The 21,406-nt window shown below is 39.7% G+C and overlaps 1 protein-coding gene across 1 annotated transcript in view; it reads left to right on the top strand.

Annotated features, from left to right (window-relative positions):
- The window catches only part of whrna (whirlin a), an 80,488-nt gene that overhangs the window by 21,673 nt on the left and 37,409 nt on the right, over positions 1-21,406 (top strand). The window contains 2 exon segments of the mRNA XM_034206321.1: positions 16,756-16,964; positions 17,225-17,248. Coding sequence (XP_034062212.1) covers positions 16,756-16,964; positions 17,225-17,248 — 233 coding nt within the window.

Below are 21,406 nucleotides of genomic sequence, written 5' to 3'. Positions count from 1 at the left end.
CCACTTAGTTAAGGGCTGTTTAAGTGATTGTATTACGTTAATTTACCTCCAAAAGACTGTCCCCTTAATTACAGGTTATTTTTCTCAGTGTGCCTATTTGAAAAGGTATTTTTGGGACCAATGGCATCACATGACCAGCACGGAAATTGAATTTCACAGTTTGATCATTATGATAAATTGGCTTCAATGCTTGGAATGAAGGTATACTGCATGCGTACCCTGTTGCACTTCACCTATCAATGTCAGCAGAAATTAAGTATGCATTATGTTAGGGAATAATTTGCTTAGGTATTCAACCTTCGACCCAATTCATCGTTTTCTCTTCTCACTGTCTCTTTTCCCATGGCATAGTTCTACGGCCTTGGGTATTGCTGCTATCTCTCTTAAGGAGGGGCAGCTTGGGCGCATTGTTGTTGCCAGTCTATGACAGAGCACAAGCCGCCATGAGGTAGTTTACTGTTCAGGGATGAAGGTTCCCTGGCTCACATTCTTTCCTATGGACGAGAGCTCTAGTTAGATTCAGGGTCCATCATTTGTTTGGTCTCGCTGATGAAGAATGTTGATTATTACACTCCGAACTAGTTAATACCTCGAGCTGCAGAAGAGTTCTTCAGAATTGGTTTGGCAACCGCTGTGTCAACTCGTGACAAACAACCTGTCTTGTCAATTCTCCAACCGTAACTCCAAATAAACCGTTCCCCCCACACATTACTTTCCGTACGAATCAATAAAGAGCTCATTGGGAACTGAATGAAGAGAAACTTTTCTGGTTTGAAAATGATATTGTGTTCATTATAATTCATATTATTCGTCACACTTCTATCTATCACACAGGTACACGCACTGTCAAATATGTGCTCTGTGAAGTGGAAATGGGCTCCATATTAGACTATTTCTGTCTGCACAGCTGGAAAGCACTTAAAAGGCAAAGCAAGCCATTTATTTCTACTTATTATAGACCGTGTGCCCACACCAGTAGAGAAACGCCGCTGTGCTGGAAGATAAGAGAAGCCAGTTCCTTGTTTCCTGCTTTAATAAACACAGGATTTAAAACCAAAAGCTCTGACTGCGGACCACACAGAAAACTGAAAAGTGAGATTGCTAGCCAGAGGCCCATTGATCAAAGTCTGGCCCGTTGACAGGCACCTGGGCTTCCTCATTTCCCTAACTCTCAGGGGAACGCTGAGGAATAAATAACAACTGCTGCTCTTCATGAAACCATGCCTGTTGGCCCACTCGCTGCTTTTTTATCCCCCTGCCCCATTCTTCTTTAAATATAGCAGTTTAAAGCATTGTATTCTTTCTTTGTTTTGTTCTTAATCATTTGCACTTAGCAAAAAGTATGTTTAACCCAATGAAGCAGATTTATTGTTGTGGGATTTTTGTTTAATTAAGTTTCCTAGTTTTAAAAGGTAACAAATAAAGAAACCAAAGGTAAAAGAAAACCACTTGAAAGGGGAAGTAAAAAGAAATGATCAGAAAGTGATTGCACTTCAAGCCCAGCAGGTAACAACCTTGTTCACATTCTTGATGGTCACAGATTAACATTCACGCTGATTTGCTGGGACAAACCACGGGTTTTGAAATGGCTGTTCTTTTCACTACAACTCTAATGCCTCAGAAGGGGAAAACTGAATTCACACGTAGATAAAAAGTAACATTATAAAAGGATTGCAGTTTTGACAGGTTGCGTTTTTAGTGACGTTTTGGTTAGGTTTAAGATCAAATAAGATAAAATGACCCTTTATTAATCCCAAAGGGGGAAATTCAGTTTTCCACTGTTGTCTACATTGCATGCATTTGACCTACTCAGATTAGGTCTGTATACAGATATAAGATAAGATGGACTTTTATTAATCCCTCGGGGTGGAAATTGTTTCTCTGCATTTGACCCATCCTAGTGTTAGGAGCAGTGTGCTGCCATTTTGAACGGCGCCCGGGGAGCAGTGTGGAGAACGGTGCCTTGCTCAGGGACACCTCGGTAGCACTTGGTCTTGCCGGGACTTGAACTGGTGACCTTCCAGTTGCCAAGCCAAATCCCTATCGACTTCGCCACCATATGCACAAACACATGCATTTTCATTTCCAACCACCCTGTTGGTTTTTATGCTACATCACTGGACTTCCTCCTTTGCACAGCAGCTAGAGGTCAATGCTCACATTCCCATTGGTGAGCAACCATGTGAACAAGTATTCTGAACACACTCGTCTGTAAAGCAGGATCTCTATCTAGGAACCTGATAACCATTGATGAAAGCTATGTTTTGGCTGATATCATTCAAAGCGGTTGTTAAAAAGTATTTTTAGACGCCCTTGTTCTGAGCACTAGGATCAGTGAGCACCACACACGGTGTTAATGATGAGGGCCTCATTAGTCAGTCTCGCTTTCCCTATCTTCCTCAAAACTACACAGTCCTTCAATCCTTGTCGTTCTCACACTCAGGGTAAAGACATAAGGAGGAGGGTTGGACTCCATACCACGTACTCTATACCACGTTTATCTAGGCCCTTTTTGTTTTTGTTGTTGTTGTTTGATGTATATATGTCACACTGTAGGACCTCGAGAAACGATATTTCGATATTTCTGGATGTACAACATGTAGAATTCTTGACAATAAAGCTGACTTTGACTTTTGACTTTGACTATAATCACCTTTAATGACACTGCTTGTTGCCAGAAGCAGATACAGAGTGAACAATGATAAACATTGCACATTTTATAGACACATTTCATATGAACGTTTTATTGTCATGTTGATGAAAAACAGGGAATCTCTATAAAACAGTTTTCCTCTTGTATGTTCTCTGAACTGCACACTCACCTGCTCTGAGTGATATGGCTACACACTCCGACGTTCTGTCACATTAGGAGACAGGCTAAGGGAGCCTGAATACAGCCCATCTGTTTCTCTGTGATGTGGCTCCTGCAGGCTTCTCTCCACATTACCAATCGCCCCACTGAGCCAAATGCTAGTAATTGTGTCATATCTGTTGGCACAGACTACAAAGTCACATCAACCGCTCTGCCGTACAAATGGAACTGAGACAAATAGGGGAATGCCCCGTGGATATTGAGATGTTGCGTTTTATAAAGGCAAACCGCACATTTTCTTTGCAATGACTGTCGGTACTGCTGTGATAGTTATGTTCGCCAACTAAACGGCACTATACACACAATTCACACGGCAATGTCTAAAAACACAGATGGAACAAATATTTACTTGATTTTATTTCTCTCTCGTGTGGCGGTTTGCGGTGTTTTCGGATCGTGCATATTGATAACACACATTGTTATGTTCATATAGAAGTAAACATGTATTTGAAATATGTACACGACTATCTCATTGAAAGCAGAACACAAACCTAGCAGTTCAAGTGCTTCCTTATCTCAACCTCTTTCCCTAAACTTTTAAATATAGAGAGGTCATTTCATTTGAATGCACACATGCGCGTTATCAGGATCCTATTTGTATTCTGTGCCTCTACTGTGTCGTGTTTTCATGCTTTAATGTTCAAAAAGGTTTTAGTTTTTTTCATACTGCCTGTGCTACGGCACCTCTTTTCACCCTCTGTCTGAAACCAGAGCCCAGTCTGCTGTGATTGGTTAACCACTTAGAAATGTCCCTTGCCTTAGCCCTCAGGTACAATGTGTTGGATCTGTAGCCAATAGAAGCGAGAGTGTTACACAGTGATGTCACTATATTACAGGAGTAAACAAAGGAGTCCATTGGAGTCCATTTCAGGCATGTGTCTGGGAGAGAAACTCCCTTTGGATAGAACTTTGGGATTTGAGCCTCTGCAGACCATTTACATGCACTGAAACCTAAATAACCCACGGTGAGAAAGGGAACACCCCAAAAAGCATAATAGGACCTATATAGGAATACATCATATTTAAAAAAAGGTCTACTACTTAAGAATAAAAGCCAACAACTTGTGATGGATTCTGTATGGTTACACTCAGATTTGTTTTTAGATATTTTCTACAGAGCTCCGCCGCACAGACAAAACAGAGATTAGAGCATCGTGTGGAAGTCCATCACTTGTAGCTGATTTAGAAAATGTATTGTCATGGCCTTAATGAACCTCTACAGATGTTCCCAGACAGTTTGGAGATGAATCTGATTCATTATGATCCACCCTGATAAACTCCGCTGTGTTGTGACTCGCCCTCACAGAGAGAAATGTTCTCCGTACAGAAGTTTGTCAGATTGAGCAGCGAGTGTGGCTGAAGTGAGCTTTCAGAAGCACTGATCTCACTGTTCAGCAGAGCGTCACACATCTGTCATGCAAACTCTCCTTCTTTTGGAACTACATATAAAACAAAATAGAGTGCATCAGTAAGGAGACTATTCATATGATGTCTTTGTTTCTGCAAATCCAAGTACAAGTTATCGAGATGTGTCAGTGAATAGGTGAAAGGATTAACCTGAAACACTTCCTATTTTTAAATGCAGATTAAAAACGCACCTGCCGCTGCTTTTAATTGAGCTGCCCATACTCACACTACAGTATGCCTTTTTTAGTTATGTATTCTGTACCTGCTGCTGTGTTTATTTACTTATTTAATTTCATGATCTATTTTTAAATGCCTTTTTAATAATGTATTTGTGCTGTATTTGTTCTTAAATGTCTTTTGCTTTTAATCTGTAAAGCACTTTGAATCGCCACGTGCTGAAAAGTGCTATACTGTATAAATAAAATTGCCTTGCCTTGCCTTGATGTTGGTGCAATGGGAAACATCAGAAGATCACCAAAGCCATAAGAACTTTTCCTCTGGGGACCTTCAGTGTGCAGTGAATTAGTTGTCAAGATATTTCCCTCTAAACCACATATGTCAACCTTATAATGGTGCTGGAAGAAACATACAAATATCACAAAAGTCTGTTTTTAAATGATCTTATTGGGATCGTTGTATTTACCGAATGTTTTGGCAATACGTCCAATTGTTGAGAGATGTCATCGTGATCAAAGAGAGACCCAGAGCCCAATTGCACATGTGTGTGTAAAGGTTAATCAAACATCTTATAAGAGCGGTTTTGACCAAGGAAACATCTTTAAATTGTTGTGGAAGAATCACCCGGGGCAATATGGAGCTCATGAAGATAAATGAGTGTCTCATAATGTGTGATGACCACTGACAATAAGTGCATATCTGGGAAAAATCACTCAACATTAAAGATTCATCAGTTTAAAAGACATTACGGGTAATGCAATGATTTTTGTCTGTAAATCTTTTGAGTCATTTATTAAGGAGAGTTAATGATTCCTGTCGTCATTAGAGCAAAAGGAACCTTGATCAGATTACCTCCATATCATCCCACTTACTGTATTACAAGGCTAATTTGACACAACATATTTACACGAATGTTATTTTATTGAGCATGATAACAGAAAAACGACTATCAATAACTCACCAGAATAGAACAGATGTTATCCAAACACCTGTTCCTTATGTGCTCTGAAAGCAGCTCCACAGACTCCAGCGTATCTGATGGAGATATCTCTCTGCCAGCATGTGTTGTTTGTTCAAACGTAATGAAAAAAAGACAGCAGAAAGAGTTCCCGCTGTTCTGATACACTCTTCACACTGATCTGTGCTTTGGGCCTCTGTGATGCAGTTTAAGTCATCAGTGCGGGTGCAATGGATTATCTGATGCAGTTTGGATGTGTGTTGGATCATTAGTATGCTCCAGCAGGGTCAGTCAGTCAGGCTTATACGCTCAGATTTCACTCAGCGCGACTCGCTGCTCTGCACCTCTCTGCTGTCAGCGAGCATGAACATGTCCTCTGCTCCACAGAGGAGTCGTTGTCAGCAGCTGTGCAACGTTTCTATAGGATATAAGTGTAACTGCATTCACAAAACTACCAGAGATAACAGCTTTGTTTCTAATGTATCTAACTACTTAACCTTTTCAAAGTTGAATGCCGACATGTGGCTCATTTGTTGTAGTCATTTGTTTCTACGCATCATGAGTGAATTCATTCATGGAAGAATAAAATGTTATTGTAAACAAACAATACTTTGCTACCATCTGCCTATTGAATTGTGTTTGGAAAATGTGCCGACCTTTTAAACAAAGCAACACAGCAGCCTGTAGATCATGGCTCTTAATCGGTACACAGGAAAACAATCCATATCAGCTTCCTTTCTTATGCACTCTTCTTCATGAAGATGAACTGGACCTTTGTGTGCTTTGTTTGGATGTAGCAACATCCAGCATGATCTGTGTGCAGGAGTTTGAGAGGAAACGGGTGGATGGGGAGTCGAGCATGGAAAGCATAAAGGAATCAAAAGGTTTAGGAAGGAGAGAGTGTGAGGAAAATAGCGAGGAGGGGAAACAAGGAAGGGCAGAAGGTGTGAGAAGGGCAGGAAAGAGGCTAGACAAGTGAAATGAAACGGGAAGAGAGCATTAGGTATAATGAAAAGTAGACTGCTAATAAAAGAACAAATGACTTGTTAAAAGCTGTAATGAGCGAAACAATGAAAGGTAAGGAAGCTAATGGGTCGAATTAAAGTTTAATTATTTCCAGTGAAGGTCTCAAACTAAGGATGAATGTGTTGTCTGGACTTTGGCACACTCAATGTGCCGTCCCTTTTCATTTCGGAGGGAGCGACGACTCATCTGCACACTTTAATTTATAACGAGTTTAAGAAGACAAAGGTAAAAGCCCTTAGAAGGAGTCAATATTTAATCTCTCCTCTGTTCTCCTCCTCCTGCCAAAGGACAGAGGAGGAAGAGTCAGGAGAGCTGAGGTGGGAGTGGGAGAGATTAGAGTCAAAGCAGCTTCATTTTTCTCTGGGAAGAAACGTGTCATGGACTATTGAGCAGCCGCAGATGTGATGGACATATAATCACTAGAGCCACATTCACAGCTGCTAAGGGACACAATTATCATGTATTTAGTACAATGTGAGCGTCCTTGATTGTGAAAAAGAAGACTCTAGTCTCCTTTGCACAAGCACAGTCCTTGAGTTACTTGAGGTCATCATCAGAATCAGAATACTCTATTTATACCAGGCGGAAATCCTGTGGAATTCCAACCGTTTGGGAACTATGCTGGAAACAAATGTTTTGGTTTAATTTAGATCGAACTAAAAACAAGGTTTGGAATGATCCGATTTGAGTTGGAACAAGGGAAACATCCCCTGTAAAATAATCATAAACAAAACAATTGCTAGTTTTCATTCATAGGATGTTGAATACAGCATTATCAAGATTTTGTTTCTCCCTTTTTCAATGGAATAGGTAATCATTTTCAACTTCAACCTGAAATGTATTTTTGGTAAATTGTGGGGGGACTAACATTGGCCTAATTCTACACACTGTTTCAACCAGATACACATCATATCTAGACATATCTAGAAACACACCTTGATGAGTCTGACCAACAGGACACCTAAACACTCTGAGAGAGATCCGGCTGAAGAGAAAAGGAAGTGAGTGAAAGAAGGGTCTGATAAACCTGCTTCCCTCTATCTAATGCAGCTCTGTGGATCAGTAGTCTATACCTTATCCCTCGATCTCCCCAGTGTGTCCGCCACCATGCAGCCCTGAGCTCTGACTGTTCATCACACAGATCTGATAATGTCAGTAAGATCTTTCACCATAGACCTGATGAAACGATTGAATAGGACAATCTTCCCTCAGTTCTACTGTAGAAGACACGTTGGGATTTATTCAATACTTATTCAAATGCCCTTTTTTTTAATCAGTATATAAGTCAAGCCAAGTAATGCTCTTAAATTTGCATTTGCCTACAAATAGAGAGGACTGTCTTCCTTTAGGGATTATTAGTAAGGCAGTATAGCGGAGAAGAGGAATGATTGCAATTATTTTTGTAGCTTAATCTTTTTACTGCCAGTTTGTTAGTTAGTTCATTAGTGTTTTTTATTGAGAGCCTATATACTAATTTGCCATCTGATTAATGTGATGCATTCGCTTGGAAAGCTGTAAGATGTGGCATAGTCCAGAGAAATGTACCGGCTGTGTGTTAAAGTACATTTGTGATGAATGAAAGGGTTAAGTTACTTACATTTTAGTCTGAAATGAGGCGACATTCTGAGACAACGAAAGGTTGAATGTGAAATAACTTGCTGCGTATGCAAAGGGTCTATCCGATGTGACTACAAGGGTTTCTAGCAGATGTTTAGGTCTTAGCGTCACTGTGCTATTGGATGAGGAGAACAAAGAAAAGCACAAAAGGTTGAAGGTCACACATTTTCATTTGCATTGGCCATCAAACAATGGTTTAGCTGGCGCCACATGTCTAGCGAAGCATCTCGCTGTGCCTTAGATTGCATCGATTTCTGATTACACTTGCAGAAACTTTCAATAGCTTATTTCTTGCTTTGAAATCATATGAAATCCAAAGTACATAAAAACAATATTTGTCTTTACTTTAAGTCATGTTTATGTAACATTTGGATTGTGTACAGAAACATGTAAATGACTTTATTATGTGGCATCTACGGTATGTGTCTATTTACATGTGCTGGTGTTATTATTCTTATTTTAAAGTAATCCCTCAAATCCCCACACTAAGAAAGTATTAGTCGATTCCTCATTTCTGTTTCTAATTTCCTTAATCCTTAATTCATCTGCTTCGACAGAAGATTATCTTTAAAATTGTGATGCTTGATAAAATATAATGGCAAAGTTATGTACACATTGCATTTGCAGGTCCTATTTCCAGCTCCGCAGTAAATTGGTTGAATGAGGCAGCAGCAGGTATTTGGGTTAAAGTGAATTATGTGTGGCTGTAGCTTTTAAAGTCCTTTACAATCGACAAGTTAGATGCCACCTCAATAACAGCAGCTTGTTTACTTCTATTTACATTCATTATGTTTATTTAGGATCCCCATTAGCTTTTGCTCTTGACAAAAGCTACTCTTCCTGGGGTCCGACACTTAAAACAATACAACAATAATACAACAATAATACAACAACATTCAAGACATAAGTCCTGACATCATTAACAACATTAACAACATCACCAATATCATCAACAATCTCCAACATCATCAACAATGTCATCCACTTTCAATATCAATCTCAGCCAAGGATGAGTGCACAAGACACCCACCAGTACAAAGCACGAGATACAATTAAATGAACAGCTCACAAGGGTACATGGTCATTAGTAGATGGCCCTTCAATCTCTTCTTGAAAGAGGCTCTGGACTCTATTTCAGCAAGGTAGTTTGGCAATGAGTTCCATTCCTTTATAGCTCTATAGATTGACTTTAAATCCACAGAAACCTTTTTATACACACCTCTCCCTCCCTCTCCTGGTCCCGAGGAATCCTCAGTCTCATGCAGCCGTGTGTTTGTTTATGGAATCGTTGTGGACATAATATAAGCTTCGCAATTGGGAAATAATTAGGAGACAATAATTGGGAGTTAAAGTGTGTGTGGCTTTTCACTGCACACGTAGCATTGATTACAGTTTTAATCATATTTTGTCCGTGCCATTGTTTGTCGTTTAATTGCCCTGAATGCGGCGTCGCCTCTGGTGTGACGCAGAGATTGATCACACAAATCGAAGTGCTTGTGACTCATGACAGAGCCCATCTACTTTCAAGGAGAAGTATATTAAGGGGGGCATGGAGGAGTAGGACACGGCTAAAAGAGATAAAGTGAGAGGTGCATAGACTAAGGAAAACAAGTAGAAGCCTTCAGATGTCTAATTGTAAAGAAGTCTACGTGAAAATGACCCTACTTTTCACTTGATTTATAGAGTGAACATTGTCTTAATGAGTTTATCGTCTCCATTGCTAGTTTCTAGTCTTTTCATTACAGCATGATGTTCAGTTATTAAATTAGCATCACACAACAAGCAACGTATGTTTTAGGGCGTGGCTACTTTGTGATTGACAATTCGCTACCATGGCGGCCTGCCAATCAGGACCGAGGCGCAGTAGTTTACTGTATATCCAGCTCCACCGTCTTTTCTAGATATGGTCAGTTGTATTTCCATAAAGAAGATTTGAATGTCTTAATGGTAACCATCGATTTTCTAAATATTGTGTAAAACAATCACAAACAACCTGGCATCCTATCTTAACCTTAATCAATCAAGGTCAATGCCAAACCTGAACCACATCACAAGAGTTTTGCAAAATCGAAGGCTACCATCAAGACACAGCCATCAAAGTGTCATATTGAAGGCTTCAACGTGATAGTCCGTAAACCAATAGGTGACGTCATGGTGGCTACATCAACTTCTTTTATACACTCTATGGAGAAGAGAGGACAGGCGTTAGTGTCAACTTTATGACGGCAGCAGATTCCACAGCACAGCCCAGTGACTCAACTCTAAGCATGCAGAGCTGCAGCTGTGTGTGGGCGCAGATCACACTGGGGCTGCTCGATTATGGCAAAAATCACAATCTCGATTATTTGTATTTATATCACGATTATTAAAAACGATTATCCATTTACTTTGAAAACATCAATTTATTGGAAAAAAAATGTGAACAGTATGTTTTTAACAGTTTATTACCCTGAACGTTAAGTATAATTCAACTGAAAAACCAATACAAGTACAAATGTACATTAAAACAATAAAAATCCTTTTATTTCGATTATGTTGTTTTCATAATCGTTGCAAGCCAAAATCGTAATTGCGATTAAAATACGATTAATTGAGCAGCCTTAGATCACACACATGTGTAAATACACAGTGTGCTTGCTAGTGTTTTGTGTTAAATAATATCAGCAGAGTTTTCTTGTTTGTCTCTAAATTAATCAAAGAGGAGTACAAACAAACAATTGAGTACTGAACGTTGTTAATTTTCTGAAATATTGATTGTCCCGTCCTGAGCCATTACAATAATAAAGACATCCAGAGGACTATTATAATATATTGGCATCTTCTAACTCGTTCCTCTCGAATTAACAGTGTGGTTTGAATGAGACACACTGGGTCATAAAACTCAATCGGCATGTAATTAGAGTGAGAATCAAAGTTCCAAATCATTTGCCAAGTACAACAGGTGCAAATAATCTGACTTGATTCACTGCTGCTTACACACAGCAGTGCTTAGCTAACTACAGGACTAACACAGTATAATCTGGACCTCATAAAAAGCATGTAAAAGCCCTGCCACAAGTACTGTATATCATATCATTAAAGGTAAAATATGCCTTAATGTTGTGGGTTATCGTTCTTCTACCATAGCAATGCCTCCACTCTCCTAAAAGCTAATTATAATTTAAGAAGGTTGGGGATTGTATGTGTGTTTTTTACAGCAACATGCCCAGTCTGTTTGCAGATCACATGTCTTATTGCATATCACACCACTTCCTGTCACCATGGCAATTTCTTAGTCCTTTTCACAGCAGACATGTCTTCATTGTAAGAGAAGCACTTATAACATTAACGATGGCTCTGCTCACTTCAAGTGTTCCTGTAAGTCGTGACATTGAGCCGTAGTGAACAATAGAAACACTCTGAAACCATCATGAGCTTTTCCTTAATGTCTCCTGTCATCTTTGATGGGAGGCAGCATTAAAATGTCCTGAGGGGACAGGGAATGAATGGGAAATGGAATAAAGAGCCTTGTACTGTAGGGTAAGTCTCTGCAAGTCGGGCTGCATCCCCGGCTTTAGAGCCTGGGCTTTGAATTGATTATTAGACTAGTGGTATATCCAGCATTGTTTTATCTTTTACTTCAGCTCATTGTCATTCTGAAAGAATTTGATGGTGGAAAAGCCTCAATGGGGGGGGGGGGGGGGGGGGGGGGGGGTCATGTACAGATTTGGAGCAGGTTTTCTTCTGTAGCTTTTCAATATGTAGCAGCTTACTCTATAATGACATACATTTAGATTTCAGAATAAAAGATGTTATCATTACTGACAGGTATGGTTGTGCTTAATAGTGCTATAAAATGAAAAGCATTGCATACAAATAATAATAACGTAATGTATAGTTATATAATGCCTTTCATAAATCCAAGGATGCATAATGGGAATGTTAGCAAAATGAAGTGGCTAGTAATAATTACTAAATATGTATCTTTCTTTCTTAGCGTTTAAGCTGTTAAAACATATATTCATGAATTAACAAAATATAATACATTAATTTCCTTTTATTTTATTTTATTGTGATTATTTGTATTATTCAAATATTATTACCAAAATGTCTGTGGCCATTGCATGCTGCCTGTGCATGGTGCCACTTGCTATATAGTCTGCATGGAAAGAGATTGGTATATCAATCGCCTTCACTCGCCTCTGTGCAGCAGTCAGTAAGTCATAAAGACGGGACTCTAACGGCCCGTCTACACTACAGGCATCAACAAATCTTGAAGCTGGGCGTGTCTGAAGCTTGGCGATTTTTTGCGAGCAACGCCACCAACAACCAATCACATGAATCTCCCGCCCCCGACATACAAAGCAATAGCAATGTTAAAACGAAGTAAACTGGATATAAAATTCCCAAACAGGTGAAAACCTACCAGTTTCACCCACTGTCTCTGCCACCTCCCTCCATGCCTGGTTCCTCCGGTTTGTATCCCGGTAAATAGTTCTGGTCGTAAAGAACCGGGTGATTTGCTACCGTAATTTCTCGTTTGGAATATGAGGAAATGACCTGCGTAGTCTCTCCCAGCATACACGCGGTTTGATTGGCTAGCTTGTACTGTGCATAAACGGGATTTGATTGGCTGACGCCAGCTTCGAGCAAGCATCGAGCCTCAAAAGTTGAACATTGTTCAACTTTTGACGCCGATAGACCCTCGCGATGCTTGCAACGCCTTGCCATGCTACCCACAATGCAGTTCGGCGAAGTTTGAAAATATCCTACGTCACCCCATTCAAATGAATGGGCGAAGCGTTGAAAGCATTTTTTGACGCCTGTAGTGTAGACGGGCCGTAAGGCTCTGGCTTGTTTCTGTAATGGCTGTCAGGTCCAGTGCACTCTGTCCAGTTTAGGATTCATTCCAAGCTGGAAATCTTCTAAGCTTCACAGAGACTGCTTTGGCCTCCTGGTCCCCGTACTATTCAGATATTATTGCACCTGGATCTTCCTAAACCTCCACATACCTTTTTCTAGGGATGCTACCTGGAGGAAAGTTGTTATACTGTACGCTGTAAAACCTTGACATAAAACCAGACACCTACACAGTCCTGTTTCCATCACTGCCACCTCGTTTTTATGGCAGCTTTACAGTTGGAGAGTTCTGTTTTGGCAGCTTTTATTTCAAATTTTATAGCTGACATTTCACTTTCAAGCACTGCCCGAATCTGATCCTTGAAAATAGCCGTAAAATCAGCTCGCAGCGATAACAGCAGTTCCTACCTAATGGCCATGACTTCAGTCGGGCTTACCGGCATCCGTGCTGGGGCGGGGGTCTCTCTAGGACATGTGTTGCCTTTGCAATAATCAGTTGCAGCCTTTAGTTTATCTACCTATCATATTGTGTCTTCCATTTGGCTATTTTGCGACAAAACTCAAAGGTTTTATTGTCCAATGCGAAAGTTGATGCTTATGAAAATCCGAAGTCTGAGGCTCCTCCAATCGGCAATATACTGAAGAAAGGTAAAGAAACAAACACAAGATAATGCAAGAAAATAGTGCACGTGACACAATGGTGCAAGTCAAATGCAGAGATAAGTCAACTGTGTAAAAAATAATAACAACATAAAAAGTGAGGACTTTATGTAGCCTAAATCTTTATGATAATACCCTTAGTTTTTGTCCAACTTTGAAAATAGGATTGGTTTATTTATACTTAAATATAACATATTCTGATATGGGACTCAGCCAAGGTTTTTTTTTTAATGCTGACTCACTATCACAATGTCACGGCTGAACGGGACTGGGACACTATCTTCAAGTGACAGAGATATGAACACAATGAAGCGAGCTGTGTACATTTCAAAGCCATGTGTGCTCTAAAGCTGCGTCTATTCCAAGTGAAACTGAGATAAACCGAGCTGAGCTCCCAACAAACTGATCTCTGGGGTCTAAGCACTGTATACAGTCTGTAAGAAGCAGATTATTGAGTCTTTTCCGTGGCTTTTTGTAAAACAAACAGCTGAAAAACGCTTGTAATCTCTCTTCTTCCTAAGCCGCAGCAGAGTGTATGGTAGACGAGATTAGATTGATTGCATCTCAAAATTCAGTTCTGATGTTTCCCTCCTTGCATTTGCAATCAAACGGCCCACATACATATTAAAAACGGTGCCATTAAAGGCTCTGATAAAGGTGGAGGTTTATGTGGAGCACGTCCTCAGATGTGCCGAGGTGCATTAGCAGTGACACACAGTTTGTCGGGTCATCTCGGGCTGTCGGAAAAAGCCAAAGAAACTGAAACGTACGATATTCTGAATGTCTTTTAATCTCTAGTTTGCTCTGGCTGCTGCTTCCTGTAAGACACTGGACATGATTGGGAGGTGCGGTTGGCCGACCAGTGTAAAGAGGGAATGGAACAAAGAGACAGAAAGTAACATTTGGGGACTTTCTTTAAATGCTAAACACTACATCAAGTTTAAATGCCAGACAGTCATTTGCAGGACCAGCGACTCTGTGCCTGTTGTAAAGGGGGAGTGATGAGAGTGTCCTCTGTGACTAATTTATTACAGTTATGGTGACGGGGAAAGTTAATAGAGTCAGTGTGAAGCACTAAGCATCTAAACTACCTGCCATTATTTCTTTACATTTCAGGGACAAGGGACTATTTCTTACGACAGTGTGTGTAAGGCAAGGCAAGTTTATTTATATAGCACTTTTCAACACAAGGCAATTCAAAGTGCTTTACAAAAAATGAAAGAGATTAAGAAAATGGCATTTAAAATCAGTCATTAAAAAGAAAAGCTAATAACAGGAACTCAGGTCCAAATTAAGCACTTAATAGCACTTCACTCTTAGTTTGCACACTGTGTATAATTGGCAATTATGAGTTCTCCATGTGTGCAGATGTGCACACCTCTATCAGAGTAGAGTAGGGGGTTGGAGGGACCATGGGTGTTTCTCAATCTCGAGTAAAGCTGCTCCAGAACCACTATTTCAAGCATCCTACGTCATCGAGTGCCGCCGAAGTACTGTTCCAATGCCCAGCATACCTGGAATTACCGAGCCCGGCGTACTTCGTTTGGAAATTTCGAGGCTACACATGTGTAGGCTTTGCGGTCTTAAAATCCCCACAATGCTTTGCGCACGGACCAATTTTCCCAAATCTGTGGCGGAAAATGTAAGGCGGGGCCTCTCATATGACGCACACTTGCTCGCCTGTTCCACTCTTCGTTTTCCGAATGCCAGGAAGGATTCTTGCCTCGCTTCCGAAGCAAGACGCTCGGAAGACATGTGCTACCAAGCAAGCGTACTCGACATTGAGAAGCACCCCATGTCTCATACTGCTTTTTTGAAAGGTGTCTGTAGTGTTTGAAATGCATGATAGTGTTAAGGCCATGGTAGCTTTCTCTATGCTATCGCTTCTTTTTCATCCCTCCTTCATTACAATTATCATGTTTTTTTGTGCCATTGTACATACAGTATAGAACCCTTATTAAAGAGGTTAGGCTAGACAAATCATGAAGAAGTTATATATCCCTATAGATTTTAGACTGTAGTGTATTAACATTCACATCTTCACTACACGGAGGACAAGATCTTTTGACTCTAATGCTGCTAAAGGGCAAACTGAATGCCTTATCAAATGCATTTAAAGCTAACTTGATCTGACATTTCCATCATAAACAGCTGATATATGATATGAATAACAACAGATTTGGTTTTCAAATAAGCTTGGATTTCTGCCCTTATCTTTATATATGAATCGGTTTCTTGGGCAGTGATAGATGATTTTGAAGCAGCAGATAATAATCCACCATCTCAAACACTTTCAGTATAAATGTATCCTCTGCCATGTTCATCCATTATTTTACAACAGGTAAATGACAGTAAATAACTAGTATAACTATTACATTAGTATACATATATAAACAAATGTATCAATACAGAAATAATAACTTCATAAATAAGGGGAATACAAATTACATTCGAAAGAAAAATATATGGAAATAATTAAATGAATACATAAATAAATGAAAGTCGTTCATCAAAATAATGGATTTAACATTTATTTTTACATTTGTCTCCACATTTATTTATAAATATGTTATTTTTCGTCCTCCATACTTACCCCATTGTTGATCAAACAGGTTTCAACTCAATATCATTGGGATAAACAAATACCTAGAAGCAGTCCAGATCCTCAATTCCATGTGCATTTTCTGTTTTGATTATTGATTTGACTTCTTAGGACCTTTTTTAGTTATGTATTATCCTTTTGCTAATTCTCTAATGTTTCTCTGTCAGTTGTACATAATAAAAGTCTGAGTCATGATTGACAGCTGTGAGATAAAACCAAGTGAGGCCTGGGAAAAGTGCAGTTTAAAATTGAGAAGCTGCTCCGCCTCATTGAGCACAGACAGGGGTCCCTGCTTCAAGCCATTTATATTACATATTAAACAGTGCTGGTCTTGAACCTGTCAGTGAGCGGAGGAAACTTTATTCGATGTGTAATTATTTCACCCAACCTGAGAGAGCCAACGCTTTTAACAAGAAACCGACCACCTAATTATCTAATTCTAATCCATTAAACATGTTACACTCCTCCACCACCTCCATCTGCCCTCTCTGACCTTTGACCTTGATCCTATGCATGCGGCAGTCTCTGCACGGACCATTTTTACCGCCTCGCTCAGTCCCCCCCACCATGCCTACGTGTTCCCTCCCTTCCCTGCAGGTCGGAGATCAGATATTGGAGGTGAACGGGCACAGCTTCCTGAGCATCCCACACGACGAGGCCGTCCGGGTCCTGAAGTCGTCTCGGCACCTGATGATGACGGTGAAGGACGTGGGCCGCCTGCCGCACGCCAGGACGGTGGTGGGGGAGACCAAGTGGATCGCCAGCTCGCAGATAGGGGAGAGCTCGGCCAACAGCAGCATCGCAGGGTGAGTTGTGACATCACACATAGGTTTCTGAAGAGCTTTTCAGTCTGTGTCAGTCCACGACGTCATTGGCTAAAAAAAATATTTTTGCCATTGACTTGAGAGAAGTCTATAAATTGGGGTATTGTCTTTTTTTTGTATATATAAGTGTATAGAGAGAAATCATTATTAACCCTGTAAGGGGTTATTTTACAACATCACTTTAAGGTATCCTAAAAAAGTCAGTAAATGTTTTGTTTTTTTAAAGAGTACATTTACATTAGCTTTTTGGGTGGCACTAAGACTAAGCTAGGTTCAAGAGGCAGAATGGCAGCACCCACGAATGCCAAAAATGTTTTAACTTCAACCCTTATATAAGATATATATTATAGTTCACCAAATGTACAGTTGTCATGAAGGGAACCCTGCAGCGTTTGTCGATGACTATGGTAGTATTTTAAACTATTAATGTAACTATTAATTGGGCTTTTTCAACATTGATTTCTCTGCTTGCCTGCAGCAGCTCTACAGCACACCTGAGGCTCTGGAGATATTCTCCACGTAAACCAAATGCTTAGAGACACAAATCCAAAACGTCTTTACAGTACATTGACTTTCATTAGATCTTTCTAATATTTACCAAGCCCTTGTGCAAATGACACAGACATTCAAATTCTATATCAGTCTCCAGGAAGAGAAGAACTACCATATTAATAACACAATAGAAAGAGTTGCACCTTGTATTTTTACAGTGTCTGTATCTATTTGTATAATACAAATAATGTAATATGATTTGTTGAATCGCAAAACTCTCTATACACTTTGATAAAACCCCAGAAGATTTTAGACATTATTATAACAAATGAAAAACGTCCTACCAGTCTTGATCCAAAGTAGATGGAAAAGTCTCATGTGATCAGCTGTCTGTCTCTGATGGCAGAAATTGTATTTACTCCTTTTGTAGAAATACAAATATGTAATATGCAGCTCTGTTGGAAAATATCAAAAGCTCCTCTCAAAATGCCACACCTGAGCAGCTCATCTGCAGCTCATCACCTGGAATGAATGTGAGCCCCAACAGCCAAACTAAAGTCTGATGTAAATGCCAGACTCATTTCCTCATCACAATCACACTCAACCCGACAACTCAGAACTTTTAATGCCTCTCTGATTCTCCAAAAATAACCAGAGCTCAAAAAGGTATTCAACTTTAAAACTGATAACGAGTGAGCACCCTCCTGAGGGGTTGGTTTATGGTTAGCTCAGTGTTTCCTGCAGGGGAGAGACAGCTAACCAGTAGAACATGTATCACAATCAGAAATCCTTTATTAGTCCTGCACCGGGTTAACATATTAAATATAGAGGAAAAGCACACATTAGTATTATATTAAAAATCAAGATGCATAAGTACACATCAATGGTGAAAATAAGTAACAGCATTGTAAAAGCTAAGTTAACATTTAAAGGCACTCAGATATTATACTCATTTTTACTGTCATGTTTTAATAAATTATTACATTTTCTTACTTGAAATAATGTTTTATGTCATGATCGGCTTCTTTCTGCCATGTTGCATATTTTAAATCAGTCAGAGTAAAGTGCTGCACACTGTGTTTAATTTACTAGCCTATGTTTTACATCAAGGCTATCTGACGGTACAACGAGCGCAGGCATGGAGGAGACATTTAAATAATCACTATGCTGAGAATAAATGGCATGGTCGGTCTCAAAAGTCAAGCGGGTTAATTGAATTGGAATCCTGAAACAGGTCTCCACACTTTCCCAGGTGAGACTGCAGTCTTTCTCGTACCCCCGTATATTATATATTCTCTGTAACTTCTTGCCCCGAAGGCAGCGCTTTGAGGTGACTTGTTAACCATCCATCCATCCATCCATCTTCTCCCGCTTATCCGTGGTCGGGTCGCGGCGGTAGCAGTTCCAGCAGAGAGCCCCAAACTTGTTAACCAGTGGATTTAAAGCATATTACTGCGTGGGAACTTACAGATGTAAAGACATCTAGTCGAGTGCGTTTGTGTCATGCATTTTGATGTCTGTGCTTCACATGTATTAAAAAGCCTGACGGGCAGACATGGCCAGTTAACATTTGCAGCAGTTTTTGCCACATCATAAGAAAACATAAAAGCCATGACGAGAATTTAAAATCTGTGGAAGTACGCATTTATCAGCCTGTGAGGAATGAGAAATATATTGATGAAGATGAAAAGCTGTCAGTTTAGATATTGCTTATCCTCTTTATCACACTGTAGCTGCCAAGTGTGTGAGTGTGTTTGAGAGGACTGTGAGAAAATGTTGATATAAGCTTTAGCAGTTTTATGATTGTGTGTGTCTATCAGTGCATGGAAGTGCTACATGTATACTCTAACTTCAATCCAAGAAAATCAAACATAAAGAAGGGATGAAGGGAACATCTCATGGTTCAGATGAAAGTCATGAATGAAAAGAAAACCATCAATCAGTCTAAGAGCGTAGCTGCAGTTTGTAGTCTGGTCATGTTTTATATTACATTGACTCATCAATTATTGAATTTAGAATTACTTTTTCATTTAACTATATTGACAATTCCTTATCCGGCCTCATATCCTAATCATTATATAACATATCCAACACACTTGTGGCAGTGCTTCGAGATTCCTTTCTGTGTAGTCAGGTGGTTCACATGCAGAATGGATGGGTGGCTGCAGAATAATGAGACAAATATGTTTGAGGATTTATTTTAAGGAAGGACATACATATGATGTACAGAGCCATCAAAGGGATATGAAGGGGGGGGGAAATGTAAGTTTAAAAATACAAAGAAGATGTCCTTCTCAAACATCAGGAACATTAAGTTTGCTGCTCCCAGACTCCATAGTGTAAACAAACTTTTCACAGGTCGAATTCAAGTTACTACTGTCGCTACGTGAAGTCTCATCAGTACATGTATTGAATATGTATTGAATATGTATCGCATACCGCTATTCTTTCAAGGAACAATAGCTGTCGTAAGAACCCTAAATGTAAAACATATATATATATCTTTTATAAATCTATCTGTTTTAGTTTTTCATCAATGTCACTACAATTCCTTATAATTGCCGTGAAAACAGTGTGTGTTTGTGAGTGTGTGTATATGTATGTATTTGTTTGTGTAACGACTCTACTGTCCCTCAGTGATTAATTGTTCCTCTTCATCTGTTTCTCTGCAGCTTCTCAATGGACAAAGGAGCCTCAGCAGCAGGAAAGGTGAGATTCATAGGAAGTCATTTCCACTTTGTGTGTGTACACTGAACACAGTGTGTGTGTTTGAGTATTGTTTCTCTCCGGACATGATAATCTAATCTGTCTGTCCGTCCGTCAGTTAACCCCGCCTGCAAATGTAATTGAAGCGTGACAATAGGTCAGTGGTGTCACCAACCACTCTTCAGTAAATAGACGATCTCACCTTTCACCTTATGTCTTGGCTAATAAAAGCTCACATATGTCTACAGTATCACATATCATGAGTATTTTATCTTCCTTTTAGTTATGTTTAATGCCAAATTCAGCAAATCAAAACTACTCCTTCTTCTGGTATACACATGGATGTGCTGCGGAGCTTCTGTTAGCGTATTTTGGGTCGGGATATTTGCTTGTTTTTGCCACAGAGGCTGAGAGCAGATCAGTCCAGACCACTTTGAGTTCCATATTTATCTTGTATCATCAGCACAATACCGTGTTTTAGTCGTTAGCGATCAAACCTCAAACATGGTCCAACCAGGTGCTAATAGACTCAGCAAACACTCATAAGATACAACAATATCCTTTAGGGATATAACGATATATCGAATATCGCGATAAATAAATGTCTCGATACCGTCGTGAGACTGACAAAATATTGTTGTCTTTTTTTTAAAGCTTTATTCAAAAAGGTGGTCCCATTGAGATCATCGATCTCTTTTTCAAGGGAGACCTGTCCAACATGGCAGCAAGTAGGTTACAACCATGGTTACAACATGAACATAAAACAACAGATAACACAAAAGGACATCGTATTTACAGGGCTACATGTACACACCTAGAGACATGGACAAGTACCAACAGTATATTTATATCTCTGTCAATAAGCCTCACCTTCTTGGCAAAAACTGTATTGTTTTTGAAGTGGTGGAGAGACAATGCAGTTTGACCCACTGCTGTCACCCATGGCCAAAGCATATCTCTCTCTCCCAGCAACATCAGTACCAAGCAAGAGAGTTTTTTCCACAGCAGGGGATATTGTAAACGCCCAAACATCCCAGCTTCTACCTGGAAATGTGGACATGCTCATATTCCTAAAAGATAACCTTGATGATGCTGAGTGAGTGAGTGAGTGAGTTAGTGAGTGAGTGAGTTAGAGTTGAGTTACTTGAAAAACTAAAGTGAAACTTGATTTATTCTATTGCAGGGTCTAATTATTGTATTTTGGACACTTTAAAATACTACTATCC

This window comes from Gymnodraco acuticeps, unplaced genomic scaffold, assembly GCF_902827175.1.
Source record: "Gymnodraco acuticeps unplaced genomic scaffold, fGymAcu1.1, whole genome shotgun sequence".
In the NCBI taxonomy this organism is placed as follows: Eukaryota; Metazoa; Chordata; class Actinopteri; order Perciformes; family Bathydraconidae; genus Gymnodraco; species Gymnodraco acuticeps.
The sequence above is the reverse complement of the archived record's forward strand: the minus strand, read 5'-3'. Positions and strand labels throughout refer to the sequence as shown.